We start from the raw sequence: 25038 nt of genomic DNA on the forward strand, positions 1-25038 counted from the left end.
GCTTTTCCAGCACCACACTCTGTCTCTGATCTTCAGCATCTGCAGTCCTCAGTTTGTCCTAGCTCTTTGGACTGATACTCACTTGATTCCATAAAAGTATATTAATTTGGATTTTCATAGTACAACCAGTAAGGGAAAAACTATCCTTCAACATCCAAAAAATTAATCTTTGCAAATGAACTTTGGATTACATTAAAAAGGTAGTTACCAAATGGGATAATACAATGTTGTTTGACTTGTCAAGTCAGACCAGGTCAAAAAGTGTTTCAGAGTGAAGGATGACAGATCAACTCCAGGATGGATTTACGCAATCATAAAATGCCTCAATTCCCAAAATATTAAAAAGTACACATATATAATAAATTACGCTCGAGGTTAAATGGTTACTAGTCTCACCTTGTGAGCTTCATCAGTCGCAGTTTTCATCTTCTCATTTATCCAACTCTTCAGCTCATCAGAATCACGGAAAAACTGCTGCAGACTGAAAGAGTTCTCTAGCGCAACTCGCCGATACATGGCTCGCTCATGGAGAGCATTCCGCCGGCTCAGCAGCTATAAAACAAAACGTGGATACTGTGTACTAAAATGGGAAAAGAAAATTTTCATTGAGTTACAATGAACTAGAAATTGAAATGTAGATGCAATAGCAATTTCCAAGAGAGACCTGAAAAAGGGAATAACAAAAAAAGTAGAACTTTTGAGAAAAATTGCAGAGAACCAATTCTAGAACCAACTGCATAACTCTTTCAAAGAGTAGGTATAAGTGGAATGATGCAAACTGCCTTCTGTCTCGATGAAATCAGTGTGGCCCAAGGGAAAACCAAAAGGGGTAGATTCTACCATATGCCTTTGATGAAGTTAAATATATGAAATTGCAGTATAGAGATGAAAACTACACAATTTCAGCACAAGAACTGCCAGCAGTTTTGTATCACTAGTTATACATGAAGTGGATTAAAATATCGTTGTTAAAGTGAAAAATCAGCAGTAGCATTTTGAAGCTGACAACATAGTGCAGTGCAAATTTACCGCATCGCGACGTGCTGCAACATCTTCCTTTGCATAGTGGTCACTCTGAATCAGCTTGGTGGCAAATTCTTCCAAAGCCTAATGATAGATAAACAACAAAGTTATTTTTGAAAAATTATCAAGGTAGCAATTATAAAGAACTGGAAAAGTCTGGATAAGCATACCGTAATTTTCTCTTCTTGAGCACCAAGGGACTTTTCAAAATCTTCATGCTTTTTCAGAAGGGCTTCGACACTGTCCAGTGAATCTCCCAAGTCTTCATTCAACAAGAAAGCCTAAGCAACAACAAAGTTCAAGCAAAATTACTACTCTCAGCTGGTAACAACAAATTCCCTACATGTTTACAAGCTGTTAGTTTGAGCACAATGTTCCCCAGAGATGACGTTACACATTTAGTCCTTACATCCCGAAGGACTCATTTAATGCTGTAGACTAGTATTGTAACACATTGTGTCATTATTTGGGCATCCATTTTATGTGAAGAAACATGGATTTGGTTGGCTAAAGCACAAACAAAAACAGTCATTTGATTTGTGATGGTTTTAGATGACCATCTGTGGAAACAATAAACGTATTTATTAGAAATATAAATATCACAGTACTGCTGCTTATGCAAATTGTAAAGATTCCTCCAAGATCCTGACATTTAATGGATGAGTACTATTTTCATAAGCCCCCTATCCAATCAGCCAACTGTAAATTCTACTGTACACGTACGCTTCAACTATGCAGTCAACATTCGGGTCCTGACAGCATTGTCATCCTAAATTATCTTGGGACAGAACTCTACATTTTCTCTCTCACACACACACATACATGGACACAGACACTAAAAGGTTTAGTTGGGAGCTTTTAATTCCTTTTTTTAAAATCCTGAACATTGACTTAGTCTACAGGAGACATCTGTTCAGAATTCCATCAATGTTACATACTAATGCTATATCATATGCCATTTACCATTAGTGAATGATGTCCACACAGCTGTCCAAAAGGACACTCACCTCCTGTTTGCTCATCCAGTTGTCCACCTGTTCGGTGTCACGATAGAAGAGTTGCAGATCCATGCATTGCTCATACTGGTGTCTACGGAGCTCCCATAAATCCAGCAAAGAGACTTTCTCCTCAGCAAGGATTCCAAGCTTAAAATGAAAGAAGAATCAAAATGTATTTTAAAAAATTGAAAGTACCACAAAATTTCAAAATATAAAAGACAATATATCCAAACATTTCAATGTTCAGTGACATTCGGTGAACCAAAAGGGAAATGGAAAGCAAATTCTCCAATTTAACAATTATACATTTTACTAACCAAATATTTAGGTCTAGTCAGTTCTGCAACACAGGTTGCAGTTTATAAAAGAAGGATCAATCTTGCTTTTCAAATAATTGGTCATGAGTAAGTCCGGAAGGATTATTCCGACGGCTGAATTGAGGATCTATAAAACTTCCCAAGTAGTTTAACATCTGAAAATTCCAACTTCTAAAAATTCTCATCTGCTGATCAAGTCACTTCACTTCTCAAGCCTCATCAAATCAGTCTGATGTTTGGAAACTATCTGGTTTGAACCTTTATTTCTGACTACAACCACAATGTTTATACAGAAGCAGAGGAGCCAGGCACTTCACTGTTGGGTAGTGAATGAAAGCACAAAGACAGTTCAACTTATTTGGAGATAGCAAGAATTGCAATGGTCTTGGAGAAAGTATCCACTTAACAGTAAAAGGTAGACTGCACATCCTTTAGGAGAGGCAGGATAACAAATATCCTAAAACGGACTAGTTTATTTTTGTTAAGTGATGATAACGAACTATTTTACTCAGCAGAATAAATTCTCATTGAGGCTATGGTATTTAGCATTTTCTTAAAAAAAGTTCCCATTCAAAAAAGACAAGCATTAAATTCCTTAGTCAAATAGATCATTTCTTTTAAAAAAAAATTGTTGTCACAAAAAGAAACATTGAGTGTAACTGCTGTTGTACTGTACCTTTTCGCGGACTTCATCAGATGCATAGTGGCCACCACTGAGCAAGGCCTGTCCTGCTTCATCAGTCACCTTGAAACTGTCTTCATGGGCATCAATTTCACCCTGAAAATAATCACATTCAGATGCGCAAATTTCAAGATCATTCTTAAAATGTTTTACTGCTCAAGTTACTTAAATACAACTGAAGACATTTCCAAGTAATTAAATAATGTATTTTAGAAATAATCTCAGTCTGAGAGTTTCTGCGGTTCAGCAGAATTTCTTTCCATATCTTAAGTTTAAGTCCCATTAAAAAAATAAAAACTGATGTAGACATACCGAATAAGCAGCATGCCAAGAACAGGCATAAATCTGCCCAAAACGTGCAAATCAAAGACCTATCCAAAATTCTGTTACAAATTCCATTATGCATTGTTCTATTGCCTTCATGAAAGGAAGGAAAATTTGCTAGTGGAATATGTTGTTACATTTGAACATGGAATTTTAATTTTCTAATCTTTCAGCTAGTGTGTCTACACACGATGAATGAAAGTGAAGGTTAAAAAATCACCTTGTGCTCCTGATGTCTGTCAAGCAATGCCTCTGCTCCAGCCACGTCATTTGCTAATTCATCGGCACTGATGAGCGCTTTCATTTCAGTGACCCAACTGGTCAGGTCACGGAAGTCAGCTAAGAAACGCTGCAGTCTGGGGGGGGGGGGGGGGGGGGGGGATTAAAAAAGATATTGTTCTATCAACGTTAATACTCAGGAGTAATACTCAACTCCACTTTGCAGCATTAAAAGAAAATGTAGTAGAGGATCAGATCATTCACCTCTTCAAGGATGCCAGTTTATTTCTTCAATCAAAACAGACTCAAAACTCGGGCCTAACTATAAAATGCAATTCAAAAGAACAGGTTCCAAGCCAAAATGAAGATAGAAATATCAAGACAGGCAAAAGCTAAGTCAAACGAATAAGTTTTAAAGACAGTAGTAAAAAGGAGGAAGGAAAGTTGACCAAATTTAGAGAGGATACTTCATAGCTCAGAGCAAGACAGCTGAAAGCACAATCACTAATGGGTGGGAGAAAGAAATATGAACACAAGAAGCCAGAAGGGACAGATTCTCAGAGGGTTGCAGAGCAAAGTTATAGAAATGTTTCAATACAAGGATGTGAATTTTAAAAACCAGGAGCCAATGCAGATCGATGAACAGAGGTGCAATTGGTGAACAATACAAGATGCAAAACTGAATAATAATAATAATAATAATAATAATAATAATGGCATTTTAGTACATTCACATTTATGGAACGTGACATGTGGGAGGCTGTCCAGGAAAACATTGGAGTCAGAATCTAGAGATAACAAAAAGACATAACTGTTTTGATTGCAGAAGAAGGTGTGGTGATGCCAAATCATCCTGTCCATGAACACGTTTCGACCTTCCAGAATTATTTTAAATTACCCACCTGATCAAAGTTCTCAAGACAACATAAACAATGATTCATCAGTTTTACAGCTTATAATTCCTTTCCATGAGTACACAGGTTTTAAACCTTAGTGTCAGTAATTCATATAGGCTTCTGTCAGTATTTATGATTTGGAGACGCTAGTGTTGGACTGGGGTGTACAAAGTTAAAAATCACACGACACCAAGTTATAGTCCAACAAGTTTATTTGGAAGCACTAGCTTTCATAGTGCTGCTCCTTCATCAGGTAGAGGAGCAGCGCTCTGAAAGCTAGTGCTTCCAAATAAATCTGTTGGACTATAACCTGGTGTTGTGTGATTTTTAAGTCAGTATTTATCACAGCCTCAAATAGAAAAGGTTTGTAAAAAGTGCCCAAGCGTTAATTAGTACATTATACACTAGATGCAAACACTCATTTTGAAGCATTGCAAACAGTTGTCATTTTCTTTGTAGTTTTCACCTGTATGAATCATCAAGGCGTGTATGTCTCTGTGCTGCCAAGGTACGGATTCGCTCCCAATTTTGAATGAGCTCTTCTTGTTTGACCTGAATCTGGGATGCATTCTGTGGGTGTGACTGTTGTAGGCGGTCTGCCTCAGAAGTCAGTGCTTTCACCTGCACAAGAAACAGACAAAATAAAGGTCAAGACAGGAATTCAAATACAACTTGTATTCAAGAACCAATAAATGGCATGTATTGGCAAGTAATGATTGGAATGAATGGTTATGCTTTATCAAATTGCAAATTAATTCCTGTTTTACATATTAAATATAACCTTTTATGCAGCTGTCACATAAACATAGAATCTTATCCAGGGAACACACAGATGAATAAATTATATATTTCCCAATGCTTTCATTTACTACAGCCCTCAGCGACTATGTAAATAATTATTTCCAAGTAAAAAAAAATGGCGCAGCGCTCCATAATTTTTAAATCTTTACACTCCGGTTTTGGAAGATGACAATATTGACCTTTAACACTTCCTCCAAATTGGAAGGAGACCAGAGAAGATAGCCATCTTGCAGATCAATTTTCTTTTGCAAAAAACAAAGCATTTTAAAACACAAGAAAATAAGTATCTGAAATGTCAGAAGTCATTATCCTAGTTTCGTAGTATCACCTTCTCCTCCAGAGCCGCAAGATCTCGTTCCAAACCTTCATGCTTGCGAAGAAGTGTCTGCACACTAGCCAGGTCACGTCCAAAGTCATCTGATGCCATTAGCTGTTCTTTTTCTTTAATCCAACTAATTGTTTCATTCACATCCCTGTCAAGCACAGTGTACATTTGATCAAAGAATATTTTGTAGGTCTATATAGAAACCAACAAATTCCATCATTCTGGTGTTTCTTGTGCCATATATTATTAATTTGCCCCAGTATATCTTCATCTCTCCCAAAGTTGAAGTACCTACCTTTCCTTTCAGTTTTCATGGAACACTCAGACAGCTATTTTACTGAGTGAAATGTTATTAAAGGCAATATGGTACAAATTATTTATACAACATTCTAGCAACAAAAAAAAGAGGATACCTAGAGTTTGTGCACAATATGAAATTTGCACAATTTGAATAGCTCATTTGAAACAATGAATTAACATCGTGAGACCCAGAAACATTTACCACATTCACATAACAATGTGGAACATTTCATATCTCTTACATTTAAAAAAAGTTAATCAACTTAGACTTCACGTCAGACAGGCAGTCATTTGTATTTTTTCCTAGAAATGTATCATTTTCTCTTACTATGCATAATCCTTCATATCAACCTTTAGTTTCAGCTCTATATTTTCATGCCAAACCACATTAGTAAACTGTCGAGAGTGTGGTGCAATAAAAGTACAGCAGCAGGAGCAGGAAAATCAACATTCCTGGCATAAACCCATCATCAGAGATTCGGAGAAGGGGATAGGTCAGAGAGGAGGATGCAGTGGATAAATGGGAAAGATGGTGGACAGGTCAAGAGGTCGGTGCCATGTTGGAGGTTTGGGACTGGGAAAAGGTGAGGGGGTAAAAAAAAAAAAAAGAGGAAACTGGTGAAATCCACCTTAATCCCGTGTGGTTGCAGGATTCCAAGGAGGAAGATGAGGCATTCTTCCTCCAGGTGTCAGATGGTCAGTTATTGGCAATATAGGAGGCCCAGAACCTACATGTCCTTGGCGGAGTGGGGGGGGGGGGGGGTTGAGGTGTTCAGCCATGGGGCGGTGGGGTTGGTTGGTGCGAGTGTCCCAGTCATGCTCTCTGAAACAATCCCCAAGTTCACGTCCTGTCTCCCCAATGTAGAGGAGACCACATCGGATACAGTAAATAACATTTGTGGAGGTACAGATAAATTTCTGTCAGACGTAGAAGATCCTTTGGGGTTTTGGATGGAGGGGAGGGCGCAGGATTTGCACTGCCTGCAGTGGCAGGAGAAGGTGCCGGGAGCGGGGTGAGGACTGGTAGGGGGCGCGTAGATCCGACAAGGGAATTGCAGAGGCAATGGTCTCTCTGGAACACTGATGAGATGGGGAGGAAAATATATCCCTACAGATGGGTCTGTTTGTAGGTGGTGGAGGTGGCGGAAGATGCTGCGTTATATACGGAGATTAGTAGGATGGAAGGTGAGGACAGGGCGGTGGTGGTGGTGGTGTGCGTGTGCAGTGGTGGTTCTGTCCTTGTTGCATTGGGAGGGATGGGGTTCAAGGCCAGAGGTGTGGGAAGTGGAGGATATGTGCTAGAGGGCATCGTCGACCACATGGGAGGGGAAATTGCAGTCTTTGAAGGAGGAGGCCATATGAGATTTTCTATGGTGGAATTGGTCTTCTTTGGAACAGGTGTGGTGGAGATGGAGGAATTGGGAACAAGGGATGGCGTTTTTACAGGAGGCAGGGTGAGAGGAGGTGTAGTTCAGGTAGCTGTGGGAGCCTGTGGGATTATAGTACATGTCCTGACGAAGGGCTTATGCCCAAAACTTTGATTCTCTTGCTCCTCGGATGCTGGCTGACCTGCTCTCCTTTTCCAGCACCACACATACAACTCTGATCTCCAGCAACTGCAGTCCTCACTTTTTCCACATTAGTAAACTGTCGCACCTATTAAAACGTTGCACTTCTGCTGCTCCAAAAAGCTTGCCTTGTCGCTGCAGCACCAGGCCCTTGAGTCTCTGCCAAGCAGTGTTCACCTCATCCTGACGTTGGGTGATAAGTGTCAACTCAGGGTGATTATCCTATACAAAGATACAGAGTGTTAACATGCAGACAAAAAAATAATATTTTCCAAGTAAAATTTGAATCTTCACAGATTTCTACCCCTTTAAATATCATGGTTCAAATATAAACACAAACATGCTAGGTTTGATTAAACAAATCTAAACTTTCTCAGCTCAAATATCAAGCCTTTGGTGAAGTGACCCTATATTTATGTGGCTCAGTATAATTTATTTTGTAAGGAAATCTTGGGACTTTTCATCATGTGAAAGACACCATATAAATGTGTGCTGCTGATATGTAATATATGTAATATATAATATATGTAATATGTAATATCAGCAGAGGGGAATCTCCCACTGTCACGCTTTAGAATCAGGTGGGATTTTAATTTTTTTTAAAAAGTGACCCACCAGCTGTACTACAAATACTCATTTCAAAGTTCCTGTACCTGTTCAAGTTTTCCAGCCAGTTGATTAACTTCATTAACACGCTCCTCATGAGCTGCAAGGTCAGTTTGGAATTCTTCAAACTTCTTCTGCAAAACTTCGACATGCTCCAAGTCCTGGCCAACTTCTTCTGATGTCACAATAGCTTCCTAAATGTAATTAAAAATTGGAAATTTGATTTTAGATTGGCATTAAATTACACCAAAGGCTTTTCTAAACAAAAAAGGAAAATGAAAAGCAAAATTATTTTTACCCCCTCAGAGTCCACCGTTAAAATTATTAGAACATAGAACAGTACAGCCCTTAATGTTGTGCTGGACTTGAATACTGCTTTAAAGATCAGACTAATCTATGTACCCTGTATTGTACTATCTTCCATGTGCCTATCCAAGAGTTGCTTAAATGTCCCTAATGTATCGGATTCTACCACTACTGCTGGTAGTGCATTCCACAGACCTACCACTCTGAATGAAAAACCTACCTCCAACATCTCCCCAAACCTTCCTTCAATCATTTTAAAATCATGCTTCCTCATGATACCCATTTCTGCCATGGGAAAAAGTCTCTGGCTATCCACTCTATCTATGCTTCTCAACATCTTGTACACCTTTATTAATCACCTCTCATCCTTCTTCACTCCAATGAGAAAGGCCCTGGTTCCCTGAACCTATGATATGACCTCCAGTCCAGCCAGCATCCTGGTAAGTCTCCTCTGCACACTCTCTAAAGCTTCCACATCTTTTCTACAATGAGACGACCAGAATTGAACACAATATTCCAAGTATGATCGAACCAGGACACTCTAGAGCTTCAGCAAAACCTCACTGCTCTTAAACTCAATCCTTCGCTAATGAAAGCCAACACACCATATGCTTTTTAAAACAACCCTATCAACCTGGGTGGTAACTTTGAGGGTTCTATGGACATGGACCCGAAGATCCCTCTGTTCCTCCACAGTGGGAAGAATCCTAGCTCTAACCCTGTATTCTGTATTCAAATTCAACCTTCCAACTGGAGTGATTTCACACTTAGAGTCAGAGTCATAGAGATGTACAGCATGGAAACAGACCCTTCGGTCCAACCCGTCCATGCCGACCAGATATCCCAACCCAATCTAGTCCCACCTGCCAGCACCCGGCCCATATCCCTCCAAACCCTTCCGATTCATATATCCATCCAAATGCCTCCTAAATGTTGCAATTGTACCAGCCTCCACCACATCCTCTGGCAGCTCGTTCCATACACGTACCACCCTTTGCATGAAAAAGTTGCCCCTTAAGTCTCTTTTATATCTTTCCCCTCTCACCCTAAACCTATGTCCCCTAGTTCTGGACTCCCTGACCCCAGGGAAAAGACTTTGTCTATTTATCCTTTCTATGCCCCTCAATTTTGTAAACCTCTATAAAAGGTCACCCCTCAGCCTCCGATGCTCCAGGGAAAACAGCCCCAGCCTGTTCAGCCTCTCTCTGTAACTCAGATCCTCCAACCCTGGCAACATCCTTGTAAATTTTTTCTGAACCCTTTCAAGTTTCACAACATCTTTCTGATAGGAAGGAGACCAAAATTGCACGCAATATTTCAACAGTGGCCTAACCAATGTCCTGTACAGCAACATGACCTCCCAACTCCTGTACTCAATACTCTGACCAATAAAGGAAAGCATACCAAACGCCGCCTTCACTATCCATCTACCTGCGACTCCACTTTCAAGGAGCTATGAACCTGCACTCCAAGGTCTCTTTGTTCAGCAACACTGCCTAGGATCTTACCATTAAGTGTATAAGTCCTGCTAAGATTTGCTTTCCCAAAATGCAGCACCTCACATTTATCTGAAATAAACTCCATCTGCCACTTCTCAGCCCATTGGTCAAGATCCTGCTGTAATCTGAGGTGACCCTCTTCGCTGTCCACTACACCTCCAATTTTGGTGTCATCTGCAAACTTACTAACTGTACCTCTTATGCTCACATCCAAATCATTTATGTAAATGATAAAAAGTAGAGGGCCCAGCACCGATCCTTGTGGCACTCCACTGGTCACAGGCCTCCAATCTGAAAAGCTACCCTCCACCACCCTGTCTTCTACCTTTGAGCCAGTTCTGTATCCAAATGGCTAGTTCTCCCTGTATTCCATGAGTTCTAACCTTGCTAATCAGTCTCCCATGGGGAACCTTGTCGAACGCCTTAGTGAAGTCCATATAGATCACATCTACCGCTCTGCCTTCATCAATCTTCTTTGTTACTTCTTCAAAAAACTCAATCCAGTTTGTGAGACATGATTTCCCACACACAAAGCCATGTTGACTATCCTGAATCAGTCCTTGCCTTTCCAAATGCATGTACATCCTGTCCCTCAGGATTCCCTCCAACAACTTGCCCACCACCGAGGTCAGGCTCACCAGTCTATAGTCTATACTTTTCCAGGTTGAACTCCAACTGCCACTTACCAGCCTAATTCTGCATCCTGTCAATGTCTCATTGCAACCTACAATTGCCATCCACGTTATCCGAAACTAACCTTTGCATCAACAGCAAACTTATTAACCCATCCTTCCACTTCCTCATCTTTATGCATTTACACATGTATTAATATGTCCAAGCAGGTTGATTAAAAAAATAATTTATAAATTCATATCTTGTTATGGGCTTACAGAGATTCACATATGTATTCACATAAATAGAAGACCGCTGTAATTGTAATTGTATCTCAGTTCTGATAAGTAAACTAACATTGCAATTGTTTATAACAATTGAGGCCACATGCAAAATAGAGGACTGGAATTTCTGATTCAAAATTTACAGTTGCCCTTTGACAGAGACACACTAAGTTTGGGTTTCTAGTTTATGAGTTAATAGATGAGTTTTCTTCATGTCTGAAATTAATAATTAACTTGCAGACATTTCTCTAGCCATGGTGATTTTTTTTTTAAAGCCGTCCTTAAGGACTGGGTTTAGAGTGAATGACTTTGTGCACATCTCTCATGGACTTTAAGATTGTTTTGTGACCTAGCGAAGTAAATAATGGGGGCTCAACGTTTGTGAGAGAGTGCGCATCCTCGAATTTTTAGTAGTTAGGGAAAACACATAGCTTAGTCAAGGAGACTTCTGAGTTTCAGTTTTACTTTGAGTTTAGAACAGTACCAAAGTCTTTTGAATAAGGTGGATCTCTAAACCAGTGCTCCCAAGAAGGAAAGGGGATATAATTGCATGTACCTTAGGCTGAAGAATGAATGTAGTACTTCAAAGTAGCAACACATCACCACATTCTGATGGACAATTCAAATAGGCAATATATTCTATTCTTACCAGCAATATTCATATCCCAAGAACATTTTTTGTTTAAAAGATGCAGTGGAATTGTCTGAAAAAAAAGATTGACATACAGCTACCCACATAAAACAAGTGTACAGGTCCACATGCTTAATAAGCTAAACATATTAATGTGCATAGGGAACCTGTTACGTGTGGCTTTATTATCTTCACTGAAGTGTGTGCATGGAAGAAATGCAATATTTTTTCCAAGTGCAGTAACCAGCTTTACCTCCTTCCTCATTGTTGTGTACTAACAATCTTGATCTTTAGATCAGAAACAAATAACTGACCTTATCATTTATCCAGTCCATGACATCATCACACTCTCGTTGATATTGCACAAGCTTCTGAGTCTGCAAAAGTCGGATCCCCTTCTCCTTCATTTTCTCCAGTAAACGCACCCATAGTTGATGGAGTTCCTCTAGGCGGGTCTTGAAAGAAAGATTTGAAGAAACAAAAGCATTTTATTTAAAATTTGAAAAAGCATAACAATCTGGCATTTTTGTTGCCAACATGCAACATTTCATACTGTACGAAATTAAAATTATTTCTATAATATTGCCATATGAGCAGATATTCTGCATACAACTCACCGCTAATTTGATAAACATAATTAATGATTTCCTCACCTAGAAAAACATTGCTACTACGGAAATCAAATTACAGAATATATAATACAAATGGATATTGGTTCACATCAGCTGCTATGCTCCACTTAAGTAATCAGACAAACATTTTTCCTCATTGAACTAATTCTCAATTCTCTTCTTTCCTCGGGCACCCATTTTGTTTCCTCTCCACTATTCACCTCAATTACTCCTTGAGGTAGCAAGCTCCACATTGAGTAAACAAGTGTTTTCTGATTTCTGTACATGAATTCTTGGTGGCTCCTCTTACATTTAATATATCCCCTAATTTTGGTCATCCCCACAAATGGAAAAACACACACACACAATGTCTATATCATAGCCATTTCCTTATTAGCTCATTCCCTAGCCTTGTCTTTTCAAAGGACTGCTCATTGTACTTATTTGGAAAGGAAGTAGTAAACTGAAACATCCTTTCAAAAAGGAGAGAGCTACGAACAATACAAGGAAACAACTTTGGATTGCTGGTAGCGCTGATAAATTGGCTTTAAAGAAATTTCCTGGAAATGCATCTTTGTCGTCTTAGTTGTATTCTTAATTCTGTATTAAAATGTATTCAGGACAGAAAAATATTCAAGATGATCAAACATGAAGTCCATAGCTTGCAGTGGTTTCCATTCCCATTTAAATTATTTGTTTGCATAAATATCATTGAAGGAAATTAACTTGCATGCAATGGATAGGATTATGCAACGTAATCATAAAATTCTCCTAGAGGCCAACTGCGTTAAATTCAAGCAAGCTGTGACAGTAGTTGTATAACAACTCATTGAACATAGCATTAAAAAGGAACATTTCTTGCATAACTTGAGGACATTTCAAAGCATTTCATAACCAATCACTTGCAAATACTTGATGCAGCAGCCAATTTACACATTGCAAGGTCCAAACAGACAGCAACTAAATTACTAGATAATGTTTTTAGCTGTTGGTTGAACAAAGTACACCATTCTGATTATTGTACCCAAGTAATCATTTGTGTCCATCTGACAGGGCTTTCATTTAAAATGCAGCCAAAAGACAGCACTTCTGACAGTTCAGAACCAAAACACTACTGCAGACTATCAGTCAAGATTATGTGCTCAAATCTGTAACATGGAACTTGAACTCACCTGCCTCATCAGGCAAAAATGCAAAATAAACATAGCTGACATTAAAAGTTCTTTATTTTAGCAAGCTACAAAGGGGATACTCAGCAGAAACCCAGAGTCATTATGTTATTTTTAGGATTAGGAGTTCCTATACTGTTGCTCAGTTAAAATTCACCCTTTTTGTTTACAGTACTGTTAATGACAGAAATCTGGTCAATCTGGAATCATGAGTGATATAAATGAATACTTAACCAGGAAAAGTAAAAAACGTTAAGTTCACAGTTGGTAATTGGAAACAGAGATTTAATGGGAAGCAATTAATCAATACTGGGCACATGGTTATAAACATAATTTATTTCTACTTATTCTGAAAGTGACAAGCACTGCTAATTTCTTTATATAATCCACGACTGACTTTCAATTTTACCTACAATGGTTTCCAGTAAATGAAAACATCAGTATTGACCTCAATGTTTTGACCAAATGTAGCATTGAACCTGGCTGCCCAAGGCATAAGTGAGGACTGCAGATGCTGGAGATCAGAGTCTAGATTAGAGTGGTGCTGGGAAAGCACAGGTCAGGCAGCATCTGAGGAGCAGGAAAATCAACGTTTTGGGCAAAAGCCCTTCATCAGGAATCAGGCTGCCCAAGGTCAATATCACATGACAGAGAGGTTAACTTGCGATGAGGGAGTCTACATTTCAATAGAAATTTGGCACCCCGAGCACAATTAGCTTGAATAACTTGAACTAATGCACATATCTCTGTAAAAATCCAGAACTGATTCACATTTAAAGCAGCTAATGTTGTCTAATGGTTGCGTTGTCCAGCAGCATATGGAAACAAATCTGGTTCCAATCTGTACTGGCAATAAGTGGATTGAGAGTGGGTGGCACCAGTGACTGGGGAGCTGTTGTAGAGAAGTGGATGTTAGCAGCTACTCATCAGTGTTCCTTTGGTTTTTTTCCCCCTATTAATTTGTTCAGAGAACATTGGCATTGTTAGGTAGGCCAGCATTTATCTGCAAGCCCCAACTGCCCTTGACAAAACAGCTACTTCAGTATAAAGTAGTAACTGAAAAGGCTAAGTGATGTGGGGATACAGTCTACATATCACGATACAATGGCCTGTTCCTGATGGCAGCTATGCGGTTCCATTAAAGCACCTGTCCACTGTGTTCCAGCACCAATTAAGTGCCAAGATTAATGTGGTTAACATTAATATGTATAATCATTCCTCATTATCCACTAATTCGTTAGATACAGATCTTATAGTTGCAAGGTCAGCCCCAGACCCCGTCATACCCCCCCACTGACTCATTACCCACTCACATTCAGGTGTGGAGTAAAATGTTAAGTGGTAGAATGGGATGACAATCAAGCAGGCTACTTTGACTTAATGTTATCAAGTTTCTAATGATGTCAAAACTGCACACATCCAGGCAAGGGGAACGAACATATCCCATCTCACCCCTTAAACACATGTTTCAAGTCAAGAGTGAAATGATTTACACTTTGTAGCAATATAATTTGCAGCATAAATCTGGAGTGTCCCAAAACTGACGTTGGTGAAAAGTGGACTCCCATCTTGGATTGCCTTTATACCGTAACTCTAGCATTGATGCAAATCAAAACAGTTGCACACCAATGTTAGTTACATTGTAAATTTACTCAGCAACTTCTACCATCAGTGTTGACTACATTTCAAAAGCAAGCAAGAAAATTCAGTATCCTTTAAGCTCCCTGTTATCACTATCACAATACTTACACATCATTTTGTTTTGATAAACAACCTACAAGTACATAACATTTCATCCAAGTAAAACTGACTCCTTTAGTTTTCCTAGGCAGATCAGCAAACAACATCCATCCTCAAAGCTGGAGGAACATAATATAGCCAAATCAAATAATGAATGAGAATAATATAATTGATACACCACACAAACTTTGTATGTTTCATTTTAGGATTGGGTTTGGGTAATGACAGTATACAAATCAGCACCACTATACATCAGGGCCCCCTGCCAGCTGATTATAGAATGATGCTGATTACAGTCATGAAGCAGTTTTAAAAAAAAACAAGACAGACAGTCAATAAAGAACAGCAAAACACTTATTCCAAAAGGAGAGAAATTCAAGCAAACACTGCACTACACAGCAATTATACACCTACTTCCATGTGAGTACCAATCTGTACTGTGGTTATAATAGGTCGTTGAGTGGTCCGGTAGGGCGTGAAGGACTAAAAATCAACAACGGAGGTTACATTTTTGATTGTCATACCAATGGAATGCAAAACCATATAAAAGACCAAGGTTACTTACTCGAATAGTTTCTGATGCGAAATGCCCACTTGTTATCATTTTGTTGCCAAATTCATCAAGTTTGATTATGGCACCAGCATTGGCTTGCACTTCAGCCTCAAACGCTTGGTGTTTCTGCAGTTTACCCTTTATTAACAAAAAAAAAACAAAATAATCATCAAGTTGGAGTCTTTTCAACATTCTCCTTTTGTTTTCTGAAGATACAGACTCTTGCTGGCATCATTCTACAGGCAGCAGCAGCAGCAGCAATCAAGACATCATTCCTTCATGCGCGAGAAAATGATCGACCAGGAAAGTTGTTGACACTGATTCACATACAGAGGAACATCGATTATCCGAATATCAATTAACCTAATACCGGATTACCCAAAGGAGATCAAGGCCGCGATAAAAACATGCCATCAAAAAGCTGTTTCCAACACTGATCGCCTCTTTTGTTTACAATGATTAAAAATGAACTTGGCTTACTGAAATGCTGCTGAGAACAGTCCTGGACATCGATGGGAGCCCAGTCACCGTCTCCAAACGACTGACCGCCTGCCCCCCCCCCAACCTTGGAGTTCTTCATATGCGTGTACCCTGAATCCCCCTTCCCCAGATAATTTCTCCAAACTTTTCCTGTACAGGGCAAACAGTGGAACTTGACAAAAAGTTGCAGTAAAACGTTACGTGTGTGTGTGTATATATACGCACACTATTTGGAGAGTCACCTCCCAAAGGCAGCAGCAATCTTACTATCGGTGTCCAATCTGGCTGCCCCCTGGGCGGGCGGTGGGGGGATGCCTGGTCTCCTAAACAAGGAACAGACTTAGCAATTGGGTGTTCTGCTGGTTTGTCTGTAGGTTTTGTTGTTGAAGGTGAAGGTGAAGTGGGTGGTACGGTATAGGTCCACTACCTTGACGATATTGCCTTACTAATGAAGTTGGTGGTGTTTGGTCTTCTAATTGTGTAGTCAGTGTTTCCTTGGCCAAGTTGATGTTGATTGATGTGAACAGGGCTGTTACATCAAAGGAGACCATTATTTCATCCTGTTCTATCTTAGTGTCTTTGGTCATCAGGAATTCTTGGATGGAGTGGCATGAGTCTTAGTCTTTGGTGAAGAACAGGAAATGACATCACCAACCCAAAGAAACCCAAACATAAATAGAAAGCAGGAATCATCAGCAGCGCTTCGTCCGGAGGCTCACTGAAGATGTTACCTAGTATGGTCACGAAATGTCTGAAAATGAACCTTCCAGCTCAACGAGCAAACCTACATCCAGAACCTCAACCTGAACTACAAATCTTCTCAAAACTCGCTAATTATCTTGTATATAACGAATTAGACATTTAAACTAAAAAAAACTACAAATGCCAACTCTCCAAAGCAAGGTCATTTCATTCTGAAACAAGCTCAAACTGAAGAAGACAGATGTACAGTATTAAATGATAAGCAAAGAAAATGACACAAAGCCAACATTATTGAAAATGCGAAATCCTTAATAAACAGACAGTTGACCAGAGCATTAGAATGGCACGCACTTGCAGGTTGCTGGGATCCTTGTAACTCTCATCAGATGCAATTTGCAGTTTCTCTTGAATCCATTTTTCCAATTCATCCGCATCACGACGAAAACACTGAAAGCTGTAGGAATCATCTAGTTTCTGCCGTCTCAGAAGAGAGAGTTCCTTAAAACGCCGATACCTAGCATGTACAGACAAAGAATATTGTTAGCTTAGCAATCCATGTTATTTGATGTAGTTACCTCCATTTCTTTACCTTACTCTACTATTCCATCCACATGTCCAAGTTTATCTCATGCTACTGCTGGAAAAACAAAGTAGACCAAAACTCATCTTTTTTAAAAATTGGGGACACAGAGAGCAAGAATGCAAACAAGTGAGCGAGCAGACAAAAAGAATTTCTGCTTATTTATTTTGTACTGGCAATAGGTTTATGTTTCAATTTGAGCCACTGACTCTATGCAATCACCCAAGAAGTCAGAATAACAAATTTATACCTGTCTAGCACCTGCTGACGTCTCTCCTGGATGTCATCCGCTGAATCTAAAACTTTTACTCCAGTGGAATCCATTTTCTGTTATAGGTATAAAAGCAAACATCAAATTTAATGATTTTTAAGGGAACAAGCAGCTTATTTTTTTAAATTGAGAAACAAGGTACATCTATTTTAAATATTAATTAAAATTTAATTCTATGCTCCAGTAATTAAAGCTATCAGAGTGAACACTGTTGACATTAAATCTGAGTCAGTGCAATGGTCTTTAAACCACAATAAAATTACTCAATAATGGAAATTCAAGATTGCGCCGTTAAGGACTAATCAGCAACCTTTATGACCATAATACTGCAGTCAGGTTCTGCAATAAAGAATCATTACCAAAGCATCTAAGACAGTACTAGTCTTGAAGCAAAAGAAGTCTTCCACTGAGCATATAATCAGTCATCGAGTCATAGTCATACTGCACAGAAAAAAAAACAGCAAATTGGACAGCTGAAAATTCTCTAGAAGTGAAGACAATGCTCAAGAATTTCATATGGTTGTGAATTACTATCTTAAAAAGAACAAGTAAACTTGCATTTATAATCACGTTTTTCATAATATCAGTATTTTCCAAAGCACTATAACATTCGATAATTCTTATAACATGAACAATGGGCTGTAAAACCACAGCAGCTCAGAGGGCACCGCAGAGAGAAAAGACAGTTGACATGGAGTCCAGTGACTCTAAAGAACTAAAAGAATAAATTCCTGAAGAAGTGTATTCATTGTTAGGCAAATTTACTTTGATTGAAGACCCTATAAACAGGCTTATGGTGCGATACTTAAAGTCATATAACATTCTTACGTTGATAATAAAGAACAGGTTTAGTCTTACTATAAAAGTAAGATGAACACAATGGGGATCTTACATCTTGGGATTAATTGGTTATTTTAGCTTCAGCACAGCTCTGCATAATCTTCAGATGAAACACTGCTCTTATTGTTAAGGTTTTTGAACGGTGTGTCACTTGTAATCTTGGTGATGGGAAAATTGGTCACAAGTTCACATTGTGAATACATTCTTCAGAATATGGGAGGGGTATTTGGATACAAAAAAAAGTTTCTAAACACAATAATTTAGAAAGAGTGAGGTTTTCCATTACTTTAAAATATCTGTTCTAGAACGGCAAGCTAATCAGCCCTCTTAGTCCCAGATAATGATTAGTTTGGTCTCAAATAGGAGTCCTAGTTTGGTTTAACAATTTTCATGCTAAATTTAGCTTTATTAACAGAAATACATCATTTTAGTTAACATATGTTTCCTTGTTCTTGCATCTTATTGTAATAGTCATTGCAAATGGCTAAAAGAAACCTCAATTCCAAAAGAAAAGGCAAAGGACAGAATTTATAAAAAGGGTTCAGTAACAGCAATTCAGATTGCAGTCCAATTTTTTTTAAAATTTGTTTTGTAAACAATCCCTTCAAAAATATTCAAACAGAAAATCGGAGCCAGACACTCCAATCATTTCCAGTTTCTAACCTACATCTAGCCTTTGTTGCTGACATACTGTCATCTTCTAATGCAGATCATCTAAAATGAGTTGGAGAAAAAGATCACTGCTCATTTAGCAGCATCTACCAGGAGATGGCAACCGACTGCTGAGTACAACCCACAAAAGGCAGAAAATTGCAAAATAGAGGCAGGTGGGAAATCAGCAGGTCAATAGCCTTGTAATGAAGAGAAATTGCCAAATAAACAACAAATGAGATAATATTTGCTTCAAACATAGCCTTTTTTGGCAAAAAGCTTTATTATTACAATAGCTTGATGGTCCTCCAGATTGAGAGCAACAGCAGTTGTCACTAAGGCGCACTACATTTCAAGCCTGCAAATCTGGGATCCAAATTTACATCCAACCTTCCCCAGCTCATTAGCAAGTTCCCAAGGAGCTGATTTGGCAGTTAATTGGGCAAGAGCGGGATTCCAGCTCCTTTCTCCTTCGTTCACTTTGAAAAAAGCAGCATGTCCCTGACATACTATTTATTTAATGCGCTCATCAACTGCTCTCTCCAGGCTTAAAATCTTTACTATTATATTAACATGGAATGGCTTTATTTTCGTTTGCTGCAGAGTCTCTTCTTCTTTCCCACACTCCTAGGGCAGTCAGCAAGTCATTAAAAAAGGTCAAAAAGGGTTATATTCTCCAATAATTTGTAATATCCTTTCAAACAGAAAGCATCATCAGCATACTATGGGGTTCCCCACACACTGGCAGCTTGCAAAATTAAACTAATACTCAGTGCTAAAAAGGCTACTTCACAAATTTATACTTCTTTCTGTTAAGCAGCCTGCTGTCATTTGTTGTTAAGGCCAACATACAGAGAATGGCCATTTGAGCAAATTACTGGAGGACTGCCAACACACATTGACTGATTGTCTATATCCCAGTAACAATCATGCAGAAAGAAAGGAGAAGAGCATTCATTGAAACAAAAGCCTTTTATAATTGAAAATCCTGGGTCAGCTTCCACAAGACAAGAATGATGGGCTCCAGATTTTACATACACTCATCCCAATAGCATACTCAAAAGCAGACAGCTGACCAATGACTCAACTGCAAAATCAGTAAGCACAACCAAATGTTTGCTAGTAACTGAACATTTTAATAATGTTACCACATGGTTTTACAAAAAAACTGAACATTGTTATTTGGGAGTATTCACGTTGAACTTCTTCCTGACCTGAGAACGGAATGGCCATTTAAAAGTACCACACAGAATTCAGTCACCGTGCAAAACATTTTGCACATTGTAACAACAGATCGGTAATTGGGAAATTAGGAAACTTATTTCTGTGAAGAATCAGGTCATAAAAGGGAGAACTCCAAAGGTTTTAAATTATATTGCACACCATCTAACTGACAAAAATCATACCAATGTGAGGAATTTATAGTTGAAGTTTGAGACACCCAAAATGTGAGGGTGGGTGTCAAATCAGAGAATACTCATTGCATTTCTGATCCTAGGGTTAATTTACAGTGGAAGTCCAATATGATAAATTTGCAAATTTGTACCTCAATTCCTAAATTAGAGATTTATTTAATTTGTGCATCTCATTCTTGAAGATAACCACAATTCAATCACTTTCATGGATTTAAAATTTTGTCTCACCTCTAATGATTTCCAACTAATTACTTCTCCAGGAGTCCAATATGAATGCCTATAAGATAATACTCATTCAATGTGAAGGATTGATGTTGAGGATTGAGTCAAAACTGGCAATTCTGAACTCTGGGCTAGGCACTGCTTTCCTATCAGGGTCTGTGCACATCTGCAGCAGAGCTGATGTTGGAACATGAAGTGAGAGCGAGGCAGTTTGTAGCTCGCCAACTTCCAGTCAGCTCCTGTGGTGAAACGGTTAAAAATTATGTCCCAATACATGTGTGAATCTAACCGGAATGGAGGTGTTGCTTAGTCCCATGTGAATCTTATTACACACCTCCCCGTGTGAATCTTCTTATCTGTATGTAACCAGAATGGAATGTGTTTTTTAGCCTTGCTCTGCTGTTCACATGAATGTTTATATCTGGAAAAGAGTATATCAGCTGGAAAAGTCTCCAGTTCGGTGAGTCTGCTCCGGGGTTACGTTTAACCGCCGAGCGTGGGTTGTTGGCAACCGCTCTACGAGAACTGACGGCTCCCAGTTCCGGTAACACGTAGAGTGAGTATAAACCAGACCCGTTGTAAGTACGAGACCTGGTTGTGGCGACGCTGCGGGGAATAAAACACTTATATTCTAGCAGATTCGCCTCTTGGCTGTTTGTTCTGTGTCAGACTACTCTCCTGCGAGCCTGGTCCTTGACCTTGAGAATTTTTTAAAACAGCTCCTTGGAAACAGTGATGGAGAAATACCAGATGATGAAAGTGTTGGAATGAGGAAAGTCTGTGTGGGTGTTGCCTTTATTTGGCTATCTCCCTTAAATGGAACATTTTGTCATGAGGAGCTTGGGGGTTAGCATTATTATGATTGCACTAAACTCCCAAATGAGTACAAGTATTTAAATCTTCAACAGTGTTTTGTAAAAATCTCCAAAACTTCCCAAAACAGGGTAGTAGAATTTTAGCTACAATGTAATTTCACTTTTTGTACATTGGTATCCACAAGACAAGAATGATGGGCTCCAGATTTTCATTGTACATCTCCAAGCAACATGGACACACACACTCAAAAGGACAATGGATTTATTTTTTGTTTTAAAATATCACATTAATTAGTGCTCCACTGAACTACATATTATCCCAGTTTTGAAAATAGAAATGAGAATTAGTATTGCAAAATGCAGGAATAGGATGCCTTCGAGGTTATCTGAACTCATTCAATACAATAAAGCCTCTCTTGACTGGGGTTTTCAAATGCAATTTCATACATTTAAAAAGTGATCCTTTTAAAAGGAAGTTTCATGGGCATCAATCACAATCCCCCCCCAAAGCAAATTAGTAATAATATGCCAAAAATTACATTCAAAGATCCCATGGCTATTTCTATCTCTAAGCTAAGAAAAAATGCGGCCCCCATAACTTAGACAGTAGGTGGAAAATTGTAGATTCTTCAGAATAATGTGTGTCCAACAATAAAAAAGATTTGCCTGTGAGGTTAAATTTGCTAGTTGTTCTGAAATCATTGAATGTTATTTTAAGTTCCTACGTTCACCATTATTGAACTCAAAATTTCTTTGCCGCATATCTGTAAAAACGGCAATGCATCTACAGGACATTTTTCTTATTTGAACAGTTCCATTCCAACATTCATAGTCAGCATCTCTGTTAATCAGTTGATGCAAGCAGTACTTTTACTGCATTTTAACAGGCAGTTAGAACAAAAAGATATCTATCAGCATGAAACACACCATGAAAAGCATTCATACTTAGCCAAACTCTGATCAGATATTTCATTAAAATGGGCTAAGCACATTGGGTTCCAAATATTCCATTCCTAAAATTAACTTCACGTTGCAATCAGTGAGAATGTATATTTGAAACCCAGCAAAATGGACAGTTTAAAAAGGTGACAATTATATTCACTGCAAGTGCTATAAGGATAGTTCTTCTCTTCTTCCATTACCCAAAGCAGACTATGGGAAACACTAAGCATACAGAGACAGCTTTTAAGTGTCTAAATGAATTATTTCTTCACATTTAAAAACTATCAACTTTGAAAAGCATTTTACACTACACGCACATAGAAACTATTGTACAGGCTCTCTTAGAACAAGACAGTCCTTAAATAAGCCAAGATGGTTCATAAAGCTATATTTCAAAATACACAGTCCTCTACTTTCAACATCAAAACAGGCCACCTGCTGAGGCAGATCACAAATGTTGTACTCTAACCAACTGGTTCACAACTGCAGCATACCATGTACGAACTGCAAATTATACTAGGCAATCAGTCATTCCCATTGCATTCTGGTCCAGCCTGATAACATAAACCAGCCACTTGCCAGAAAGTTCCACCCAGTATTATTACAGTACAAAAGTAGTTCAACCTAGAAGAGTATGCCAACTATTTCCATAAAACTACTGCTTCCAACATCATTACAAAGAAAAATGCATTTATATAATGTCTTGAATAGATAACCAGTATATAGGTCATTAGTATAACACTAATTAATACAGGAATATGGGAACAGAAGTAGGCCATTTAGTTCCCTCGAGCATGCTTCATCTTTCAAACAAGAAGTCCACAGATCAGGCAGTTTCTCATTCATTTGCCTCGGTTCCATATCTCATTGATTAATAAAGATCTATCAACCCCAAACATTCGGACATGGCATTAATTTCCACCTGCAGAACAGAATTCTAAACTACTAACACCATATATGTAGAATTGTTTTCTAAATTTACTCTTGTAAGGTTTGGCACAATTTTTCTTCAGGGATTGCTTCCTAGTTATATAACAGAATTTGTTTTGGCCAATGCCTTCTTAATATCTTACCCCAGTCAGATCTTTTCAATTCCACTACAAAATACATTATTACTCTATTTAACAAGGCAAAAGTGATAAAACCATGCATTGTATTTTAATCACTCAAATAATGATAGGTAAGACAGTTATAATTAGAGGCTTGTGCCCGGTGTGTAGAAAAATCATGTTTAAATTATTTGAAATTTCTAAAGAAATTAAAATGTATTAACACATTACTTAAGTGTCATGGTATGTTTACACAGATATTTTGTTGATGTAAAAAATCCACGTATATCCAAAGATGATTAAGTTGTAACTCAAAGCTACTGCAAAACAAGTATCACTTTCACCCTTCAAACAAGCACCATTCTCTTAAGCCACTAACAATCCTGTTATTGGCAAATTTCTACCATTTTCATTGGGTCAGAACCACTTTAATAAAATTTAATTACTTAAAATTATCAAAAACACCAAGCTACAGGATCTTTATTAAGGATTTGTGTTCCATGCTTATAAACCTCTTTTATGCCAAATCACAAGTAATTGTATGTAAAAATATACGAGGGGAAAATTCAACTGAATGTGAGATACAAATGGAATTTGAGAGTCAAGAGTGTGGTGCTGGAGAAGCACAGCAGGTCAGGCAGCACCCGAGGAGCAGGAAAAAAAAGAAAAAAAAATCTCGATATTTCGGGCATAACTCCTTCATTAGGAATGAGGCTGGGAGCCTCGGAGTGGAGTGATAAGTGGGAGGGGGTGGGGCTGGGGCGTGTGAAGGTTGGGAATGCAATAGATGGATGGAGTTGGGGGTAAAGGTGATAGGTTGGAGGGGAGGGTGGAGCGGATAGGTGGGAAAGGAACATAGAGAGATGAGACAGGTCACAAGAACAGTGCTGAGCTGGAAGGTTGGAACTGGGGTAAGGTGGGGGGAGGGGAAATGAAGAAACTGGTGAAATCCACATTGATGCCATGGGGTTGGAGGGTCCCAAGGCAGAAGGTGAGGCATTCTTCCTCCAGGCACTGGGTGAAAAGGGAGTGGCAATGAAGGCGGCCCAGGACCTGCATGTCCTCGGCAGAGTCAGGGGGGGTAGTTCAGCCACAGGGCAGTGAGGTCGAGATTCTGAGAGAGTGCGGCCCTCCATTGAGGAAATTGAGAGTGTTGGGCAAGTACTGATATAATCTCTCTGTTGCATTTTTTAAAAACCATAAACAGGGGTTAGCTGTACAGAGGCTGCAACATATTTCCAAAGACCGGAGAAGACAAAAAAACAAATTAGAAAGACAAACATAATTCATGCTTTTCATTGTATTGCCAAACATCAAAACTTCAGGAAGAATTCAGACAGAAAGCATGCACTTGTCTTTCATGAACCGCAACGCAAAGAGTGATAGCTTCTTAAAAAAGTGAATTTTTTAAAATGTACAATGTGAAGGCAGAGAACCAAAACTGACCTAAGAGATTAGAACTAAGCAACTTTGCAATAAGCCAAATGGGTGTGGGACAGATATTCCAACACTGACATTCAGCTGAATTGCTCTCATGTGTACAGCATTCTGTCCAAGTTGTTTTTTAAATATTTTAGAATAAAAGATGAAGCTTAAGCACACTAACA

At 38.7% G+C, this 25038-nt stretch overlaps 1 protein-coding gene across 15 annotated transcripts in view; it reads right to left on the reverse strand.

Annotated features, from left to right (window-relative positions):
• Positions 1 to 25038, reverse strand: part of sptan1 (spectrin alpha, non-erythrocytic 1) — a 106693-nt gene that overhangs the window by 77992 nt on the left and 3663 nt on the right. For all 15 annotated transcript variants that reach the window (XM_043720583.2, XM_087998199.1, XM_087998202.1 and 12 more), the window contains exons 2-15: positions 17477 to 17553; positions 16998 to 17160; positions 15477 to 15602; positions 11706 to 11846; positions 8107 to 8253; positions 7542 to 7675; positions 5589 to 5733; positions 4926 to 5080; positions 3565 to 3700; positions 3015 to 3116; positions 2031 to 2168; positions 1194 to 1304; positions 1030 to 1107; positions 397 to 552 (exon numbers count right to left, since the gene is read on the reverse strand). In XM_043720583.2, coding sequence (XP_043576518.2) covers positions 397 to 552; positions 1030 to 1107; positions 1194 to 1304; positions 2031 to 2168; positions 3015 to 3116; positions 3565 to 3700; positions 4926 to 5080; positions 5589 to 5733; positions 7542 to 7675; positions 8107 to 8253; positions 11706 to 11846; positions 15477 to 15602; positions 16998 to 17160; positions 17477 to 17550 — 1806 coding nt within the window. In that variant the 5' untranslated portion in view covers positions 17551 to 17553. The remainder of the gene's footprint in view (positions 1 to 396; positions 553 to 1029; positions 1108 to 1193; positions 1305 to 2030; positions 2169 to 3014; positions 3117 to 3564; positions 3701 to 4925; positions 5081 to 5588; positions 5734 to 7541; positions 7676 to 8106; positions 8254 to 11705; positions 11847 to 15476; positions 15603 to 16997; positions 17161 to 17476; positions 17554 to 25038) is intronic.

The sequence above is a fragment of the Chiloscyllium plagiosum genome, unplaced genomic scaffold (genome assembly GCF_037043375.1).
Source record: "Chiloscyllium plagiosum isolate Xiang-an unplaced genomic scaffold, Cpla_swu_hap1 HiC_scaffold_21, whole genome shotgun sequence".
Lineage (NCBI taxonomy): Eukaryota > Metazoa > Chordata > Chondrichthyes > Orectolobiformes > Hemiscylliidae > Chiloscyllium > Chiloscyllium plagiosum.